We start from the raw sequence: 9,229 nt of genomic DNA, 5'->3' as shown, positions 1-9,229 counted from the left end.
GGGGCGAAGGTTTGTGGGAAGAGAGAGAGAAAAGGCTGAAAAAGATGGGTTAGATCCTCATTAGTGATGGCGTTGACCCTCAAACTAAGGACTTTGGATTTTGTGCCTTATGAAGGTAAGAAAAAGACTAGGCATGGAGTCAAAACACCTGGTTTCAAATTCTGGCTCTGTGTCCTTGGGCAAATGAAGTTTTGAGACGCTATTTCAGTCTACTTATCTCTAAATGGGATCTTGCCTACTCTATCTTCTGTTTCCACAGGCTTGCTCTGAGGATCAAATCTCAGATTCTAGATCTTAAACACACAACCATTTGAATTCTGACTCCAAAGTCTCCATAGCTTTCTCCATTAAATTATGTTCACTTTAGTCTTTCTCTGTTTTATGTAGGTTTTGTTTCTAACTAAATTTTAAGCTCATATGGGTTGGAGATGTGTTTTGCTTTTTACTATTCAAAGAATCTTCTGAAATTTCTCAACATTACACAATCACTGGAAGTCTCACAAAGAAGCCACATTCTACTACAGAAAAAGTCTCATCCATTGTGCTATACTAATTATAATCCACACATAAAAATCTGCAAAAGGATACGTGACCGCTGTCCAAGCCTGTTAAGACATTCAAGAGCATTAGACTATTAGCTCTGACATTAACTAAGCAGAATAAACAAGGCAACAGCAAGTCAGAAGTCCCATTTCTAAAGAACTCATTTTATGTATTCTGCTTATCTCCAGACTTGGTTAAACACAAATGTGAAATACTTATATCCTGCCTTTAAAAATTATTGATACCACTCACTTCAAATAAGCCTACAAATTTCCATGCATGAATAGGTACTTTTCTGAACACACATCTTAACCTCAATCCATATGAGTGATTCAAAACCTATGCATGGAATTTGAACCTCTGTGAGGCCATGGAGTTATTACAAGGAATCTGTATAAGCACTATATTCTGTCTGAATAAATGATACATCTTACAAATATTTATATATTTCAACTGGATGTAGATTATGGTGTTACTAATAAAGACAAATTGATTTAAAAGCATTACTGATGGGTGCCTGGCTGGCTCAGGTGGAAGAACATATGACTCTTGATCTGGGGGTCATGAGTTTGAACCCCACATGGCGTGTAGAGATTACTTAAAAAAAAAAATTTAGGGGCGCCTGGGTGGCACAGCGGTTGGGCATCTGCCTTCGGCTCAGGGCGTGATCCCGGTGCTGTGGGATCGAGCCCCACATCAGGCTCCTCTGCTGTGAGCCTGCTTCTCCCTCTCCCACTCCCCCTGCTTGTGTTCCCTCTCTCGCTGGCTGTCTCTATCTCTGTCGAATAAATAAATAAAATCTTTAAAAAAAAAATTTAAAAAGCATTACTGAAATCACAGCAGCTTTTTGTTATGTATTTTTCTCATCAAAAGATACTAAAAATACAACTATCACCCTGTTGTGAGGAGTCTAATAATTTTTGGACCTTAAAAACAGTACACCTTATTAGGAAAGGTGAAGAACCACAAGCCTACGTCCCAAGAATCACAGATATCCAGCTGAAAGAGGAAAGGCAGCAAACATAGACTCCACTTCTGTGGACACCAACTAAGTGCGATTTGGCAAAACTCTGTAAGATTTATATGCATTTAATCTTAATTGAATGCCTGTAATTCCACTAATCCGGCAGGTACGAGAGATCACAACCTCATGTCCGCTGGTTAAGACAAGGGCTCTACTTGGATCCTCGAAAATATCTCCAGCTGTACATACTGTGTTCTACACACTCTAAACCCCTGGAGCAGCCCTGTGGTTCCCAGCCTGAGGGCCAAGCCACTGACATTACTGTTTGCTACGATTTCCCCCCAAAGGATGGCCACTTGTGGTATGTTCTCTCTACTTCCGGCCTCAGAACTTGGCGTGAGACTCATTCTGGAAACTCTGAAAGAGTCTGCTCTCCCAACTCCCAAATCCCTATTGGTTTATTCTGACGAACAGCACTCTTATCTTCCCACCTCCCTACCTCAGAAGCCAAGAGGGCTTTCCCTCTCATGCTACTGTTTACTCATCAGCCCCGCTCCTCCTCCTAAAATCTGTCTTCCTTCACAGACGTCACTGGCCTGTCTAGACCAGCTCTACCAACCAACTCTGAAGAGCCCCTCCCTTCCAAAAGCCCCAAAGGCTGTTTTGCTGTTGTTTAAAACAGATACAAACTATGGTTCCCTCCTGATTAACTTTCGTTAAGACTGATATAATTTGTATTCCTTGAGGAAAGAGCACATGGATACCAGAGTGAAAGAAACTGAAGCATGCAGAAGGTCAAGAGAAAAGTCAATTTGGTAACATAATTTCTAAATAAATAAATAAAAAGCAATAGATAATTGTATTTGTGTTCAACTCATTATACTACAGAAACAGAGGATAATGGCTATCCTCAAAGCCATTTTTTTTTCTCAACCCTTAGAAATGACTAGGCTTGTACCTCCAGTGAATCCCTTAGCCACACACTACATAGCAGGGTGTCAGGTTGGCAGCCAAGCCAACAATGCCCCACAGCACAGAACTGTGGAAACACAAAGGCCTGAGGTAAGTACAGTTGAGAGAATCGGACTGAGGCTCCAGCCCTCTGCTGTACCTGCTAACTTTACCCCAGTGGCCACCACATCCCTTTCTTCCTCTACCATGGAAAGTGCATACATGTGTGCGTCCATGAACACACACATTCTCTCTCACACACACACATACGACTGTGGAACACAAAGACATAAACAAGGAATTTTTTTCTCCTATTAGCTATTAAACCAAAGTAAGAGCTGTTGGGGAAAAAAACCCAAATTCTTCCCCAGAAAACTTCCTTTGAACTTGAGAACTAATTATTGGACCAGAAAGAGTATTGCTCAAAGGAAACATCTAATAAGCACTTGCTCAGCTGCTGTAAATCTATAATAAGCTAAGGAAGCTGTTTAGTTTATAGCCATCGCCACATCTCCTGCCTAGAGCAATTCCTTTTTCTTACAAATTAAATCACTGTAAGGAAAAGTCCAGGAGCTACAGCAACAGGGACAAAATGCCACTCTGGATTCTCCATGTTTCCCAGCTTCTCAGAAACTGGCAGTAGGAACTTTGAGGGAAAATGAATTTTTAGGGCCAGAGTTATTCTTTCTTCCTGCTTCCAACTCATTAACTTAGAAATTTTAAAGATGTTGGAGATCTCAGCGGAATATTCACCACTCTGTCCCTTCTCACCCAACTTCCCAGTTCTATCCAGCCAGATAACCCATATATATGAATCTGAGTTAAGACTAATAGCTCTGAAAACTACTCAAGAAGCAATCATCACTTGGACACCAGCAAGGAGCTGCCCTGTATCAGTTCCCAACTTGTAAGTTTACCAGTCTCTAGGTCTCTCCTCATTATGTGCTAACAAAATAGTTTTCTTCCCTCTAATTTTTTTTTAATTTTTATTTAAAAAAATTTTTTTTAAAGATTTTATTTATTAATTTGAGAGAGAGAGACAGAGAGAGCACAAGCAGGGGGAGAGGCAGAGGGAGAAGCAGACTCTCTGCTGTGCCGGGAGCCCAACGTGGGGCTCGGTCCTAGGACCTGGAGACCACAACCTGAGCCAAAGGCAGACACTTAACCATCTTGAGCCACCCAAGTACCCCTCTAATTTCAAATTATAGCGGACAAAGGGAAGATAAAGAAGAAAAGACATTCATGAGTAAGAAAACAATCTGTTGGGGCTCCTGGGTGGCTCAGTCAGTTAAACCTCCAACTTTTGACTTTGGCTCAGATCATGATCTTGGGGTTGTGAGATCGAGCCCCATGCTGGGTTCCAAGCTACACGCAGCCTGCTTGAGAGTCTGTTTTTCCCTCCCTCTCTCTGCCCTCCCACCTTGTGTGCACATTCTCTTTCTCTAAAAAAAAGAAAACAATCTGTTTTAGCTCTGCATGGAATCCATAGGCCATTTAATATGAATGTAAAGGCCTCAAATATAAGGGTTCAAGATCTGAAATTGCAATTGTTTCCTATTCTGACAATCAGGGAGAGTTAAATCATCTCTCCACTGACTCCTATTAAGGCTCCAGATTCCTGAGTCTGTAAGCCTTCCAACTGTAAAGGAATGAAGTTATAAAAGTTTGGGTTATGTAGCCCTCTGCCTTGGGCACTATATCTAAAACTGAAACATTTACGAGCAAGGCATTCCTAGAGATTAACTCTTAGCCCCAGCCATGTTTCCGTGTTAGATCAATGAATCTGCAATGTTTCTTCCTAGAATGGGAGGCATCTCAGACTTCCAGGTTAATTTAGGTTAAGAAAGAAAAATAGATATGTTGCACACAGCAAATTGGACTTCATCCCATATATGTTTCTTCTACTTTTTAACCCTATTACTGAGGTCTCTAAGCAAAGCAGACACTTCTCATAGAGACACACTGTTTATCTGGCAAAACTTAAGCGGGATGGGTATCACTCTGCTGTGTGCATTTCTTTCTTTTTTTTTTTAATTTAAATGCAATAAATTAACATATAATGTATTATTTATTTCAGGGGTACAGGTCCGTGATTCATCAGTCTTAGATAATACCCAGTGCTCATTACAACATATACCCTCCCCAATATCCACCACCCAGTTACCCCATCCCTCAACCCCCCTCCCCTCCAGCAACCCTCCGTTTGTTTCCTATGATTAATAGTCTCTTACGGTTTGTCTCCCTGTGTGCATTTCTATTTTCCATCCTGTGATGGTTATTATGTCAATTTGGCTGGGCCAAGGAGTACCTAAATATTTGGTCACAGATTATTCTGGGTGTGTCTGTGAGGGTTTGCCTGATACGATTAACATCTGAATAGGTAGACTATTTAGAGCAGATTGCTCTCCTCAGAGTCTGTGGGCCTCATCCAATCAGTTAAAAGGCCCAACTAGAACAAAATGTCTGACCCTCCAGCTAGTAAGGGAGAACTCCTTGCCTGTTTGAGCTAGGACACTGGTCTTTTCCTGCCTCTGGACTCAAACTAAAACACTGGCTTTTCAGGGTGCCTGGGTGGCTCAGTCAGTTAAGTATCTACCTTTGGCTCAGGTCATAATCTCAGGGTCCTGGGATCAAGCCTTACGCAGGGCTCTCTGCTCAGCAGGGAGTCCGCTTCTCCCACTCTTTCGTGCTCTCCCTCTCTTTCAAATAAATAAAATGTTAGAAAAAAAAAACAAAATAAAATTGGCTTTTCTTGGGTCTCAAAACTTCCACCAACTTTTGGATTGGAATTCATACTGGCTCTCCTCATGCTCAGGCCTTTGGAATCAGACTAGAACTACACCATAAGATCTACTGGCTGGCTGACTGAAGATCTTGAAACGTCTTAGCCTCCGTAATCACACAAGCTAATTCCTTATAATAAATCTCTTTACACAGACACACACACATCCCTTATTCCCTTACTGATTCTGTTTCTCTGGAGAACCCTAGTACACCCCTTAACCTAAATTAACCAACCTGCAACTCCGAGGTAACTCCTAAGAAGAAAGACTACAGAATCATTAAGTGTAAAGGGTACTAGAAACAACAAAAGGAGCCTCATGTCCTCTATCAGAGCAAAAAAAGTGAATAAAATTTCAGATAACTGAGACTGACACTATTTGCTATTCTGTGTACTGAAAAGTAACTCCCTATCCAGTACTTGTTTCTTCTTTTTTTTTTTTTTAAGATTTTATTTATTTATTTGACAGAGATAGAGACAGCCAGCGAGAGAGGGAACACAAGCAGGGGGAGCAGGAGAGGAAGAAGCAGGCTCATAGCGGAGGAGCCTGATGTGGGGCTCGATCCCACAATGCCGGGATCACGCCCTGAGCCGAAGGCAGACGCTTAACCGCTGTGCCACCCAGGCGCCCCCAGTACTTGTTTCTGACCCTTTGTCAGCTACTCAGATACTTTCTGGTTCTCTAGTTTTCTAGGTATAGTAAAAATACAACCATTTGGCCTGGCATCTCCAGACTCTTAACAGGGAGACGATAATTTCTGGCTGTCATACTTTTTCCGAGACAGTGGACACTGTTCTATTTGAAAACTACAATGTGCTCAAACCTCAGCATGGTCTTTCTCTATCTATGCAGTGGTGATTAAATATTCAGAATATACCTCCCCCCCGCCCCCAGCTTCTTGACCCGATCACCCGCCCCCCCTCAAAACCAATGTGTAGTTTCAGGCTACACATCGATACCCATAGTAAATAACTCACATTCTCCAAAGAAATGATCTCTGCAGAGGTATAACATGAGAGGCAGAGGAGAAAACATCTTTTATTCCCTCTGGGCCCAACATGAATCATACCTTATGGTCACAATTTTAGAGGCAGGCTGTTAATTCAGCAAGCTACTATCCCACTTTCTCTCTTCCCTCCCCTACTTCTTTCTCCTCTACCAAAGTACAAAGATATCTCTAACCCCTTCCCTCACCCCCAAAACCAGCGTATGATAGTCAACAAAAACCGAGGAAAGACTCCTAGCCAAGAAAGACACTCACCAAAGAGTGGCCTTCTTGTTCAAATCATTCCAAACTATGAGGGCTGATGTGACCAGACAAATGGAGCCCCCATCACCTTCTGTGGTGTGCTAACAGTGGTTACACGCCCCCATCATTTCCTTTTGAGACTCTGAAGTTCCAACAACTTTCTTGATCTTCTTCGTTTATTCAACTTTAAACACGTAAATGCTTCAGAGAGCATGTGCAATGAGACACTGTTAGGCTGGAAACAGAAGGCCCACCTCTCCAGGCCAAGCTGTTTCGGGCATGATCACAATAATCAGTCTGATTCCAAGTACAACCAGAACCAAGCAGAACAGAAAGATTTCAGAGATGATAAAAGGGCTTAAAAAATTAAAATGAGACAATGTGAAATCTCAATTCCTGAAGACCAATGAATTACTAAAAACAGTGAATTGGCTGTAGAAGCAGTAACGAAGGAATTCTATTTCTGAGGGAAATTATTTTAAGGTCCCCATGACAAAAGGCAGTAAACAATGAGTTGGGGGTCATTAAAGAAACCTCAGAAACAAAGATTTCAAATACCTGTCCTTCTGTGCCTGTATGCTGCCCAACTCATTTCCAAAAGGGAACCAGAATCAGATTCCCACCAACGTAAGATTCCTAAGATATGTCATGTTGGCTTCTGCAGAAACTGCACCTTGTGAAGTAGTCTTTAAAAATTAAAATGAGAAAATCAAAGAATACAATGATCAGCCACTTTCTCCTCCCCACTGTTATTTTTCTTTGATTTTCTGAGGATTCAAAACAAAACAAAATCATTAGTCTCAGATTCCTGAATTAATCTGATCTTGCTTTGTGGCTAATATGGCCAAGAGTAGATGCTTTTGTACAATTAAAACAGAAAGACTTTATATCAGCAGGACTTCACGGCTGTGGTTCCACTGCATCTACTATAAAATACACTAATGGTAGAGTGGAGGTTAGAGAAGGAGGTGGAAACATCCACTACAAGAGAACATGACAGATAGTGGGACCCTAGCTAGACTTTAAGGTAAAGTGATTCTATTCTGGCGGGGGAAACCCACATAATCAAGTTTCACACTTACAAAAGTATCGCTCTGAATTCAGGAATAAGAGGCATTTGGTTGTAGATACAATTCCATCTGCAGATACTAACTTTAAATTTAGAGAAGAAAAACACTCACTGCATTAATATTATGGGTTGGGGTTTCTTATGCGATTCCTAAATCCACCTACTATTTTTTTGTTTTGATACAATTGACAGCTGTGATAAGAAGACTACCACAGCCCTGGCTCAGATGCAGGCTTTAGCTTCAGAAAGTCCATCGGTCATGTAGCTGGCTGTCACTGCTATATCTGTTGCTTGCAGAGGCCTCAGAGCTCTGGGTTTGCCGAGTAGAGTCCTCACCATTTAAGCTCTTCCTACATACAGGACACGTGTCATGCTGAAACAGAAAGATATCAGTCCACGTAAATAGCGTGACCTGAGAAGCTGGAAGTGCTAAACACTTACGAAACCCTGAGAGCTGGCAGGTAGAGAAACAGAAAGGGCACGTATTCTCACACAGTGCACACTGGGCTCAAAGGTGTAACACCAGGACACCTTCCAAACAAAACCTCAAACAGAAATGACAGAGAGAATTCTAGGCCAGCAACTTAACAACAGATACCACTCATCACCAAACAGAACTAACCAGAAACAGTGATTTGGGGGCACCTGGGTGGCTCAGTCAGTTAAGCATCCACCCTTAGCTCAGGTCATGATCTCAGGGTCCTGGGATGAAGCCCCATGTCAGGTTCCCTGCTCAGCGGGGAGTATGCTTCTCCCTCTGCCCCCCCCAACACTCCACACCGCCCCCCCCACGCTTGTGTGCTCTTTCTCTCTCTCAAATAAATAAATAAAATTTAAAAAAAAAAGAAACAAACAAACAAACAAACAAACAGTGACCTGAGATGGTCTAGAGCAGGGGTCAGCAAACTTTCTGTGAAGGGACTGGCAGTAAATATTTTAGACTTCACAGGCCATAACACCTGTGCCGCAACCACTCAACTCTGCTGACACAGCACAAAAGTAGCCATAGACAACTGTAAACAAATGAGTGTAGTTGTGTTCCAAGAAAACTTCATTTACAAATCATGTGGCAGGCCCAAGACCTGTAGGCTGTGGTTTGGTAACCTCCGGTCAGAGAAGTTACAAACAACAAGTGATCTAAGACACGGTAATGGCGCCAGCAGGAATTACCAGGGACTAGAATCTGCTCTGCGAGGCTCTCTATGAACCCCAAACCATACTCCCACCCCAAGGAGATGTGACTGGCAGAGATGGTCCATCACACGGGGCAGCTGTCTGTACTCACCAGTTCTAACCACGGTACAATACAACTGCTGTGGAAGACGTGGTTGCAGGGTAACTGCCGGACTTCCTCTTCAACTGTGTAATCTTCTTTGCACACTGGACACTCTAAACCCATATCTGTTGGAGGAGGAAATGCCTTCTAAAGTAAGCGAGCAAAAAGAAAGAAGAAAAAACTAGCCCAGTGTCTTTAACCAAAGGAATCCATGAAGATACAAAGCGCAGCCTAGGTGGAGGAGGTAGGAAGCAGGAATTTTATTTCAAAATGGAGGAGGTGGTAGTAGACAGGGACATGAATGGCCTTAAGTAAGGCTTACACAGAAACTATGTAAGGTCTACTTTTCAATGTCAAGACTTGGAAAAAAATAAACCGGGGCTTAGATCATCCT

General features: G+C 42.2%; 1 protein-coding gene across 1 annotated transcript in view; it reads right to left on the bottom strand.

Annotated features, from left to right (window-relative positions):
• Nucleotides 1–6,254: 6,254 nt before the first annotated feature.
• The window catches only part of RNF115 (ring finger protein 115), an 84,601-nt gene continuing 81,626 nt past the window's right edge, over nt 6,255–9,229 (bottom strand). Inside the window, exons 8-9 of the mRNA XM_008707769.2 lie at nt 8,845–8,960; nt 6,255–7,932 (exon numbers count right to left, since the gene is read on the bottom strand). Coding sequence (XP_008705991.2) covers nt 7,801–7,932; nt 8,845–8,960 — 248 coding nt within the window. The 3' untranslated portion in view covers nt 6,255–7,800. The remainder of the gene's footprint in view (nt 7,933–8,844; nt 8,961–9,229) is intronic.

The sequence above is a fragment of the Ursus maritimus genome, unplaced genomic scaffold (genome assembly GCF_017311325.1).
Source record: "Ursus maritimus isolate PB19 unplaced genomic scaffold, ASM1731132v1 scaffold_12, whole genome shotgun sequence".
Classification (NCBI taxonomy): domain Eukaryota; kingdom Metazoa; phylum Chordata; class Mammalia; order Carnivora; family Ursidae; genus Ursus; species Ursus maritimus.
Note: the sequence above shows the minus strand (reverse complement) of the source record. Positions and strands in the feature narration are given on the sequence as shown.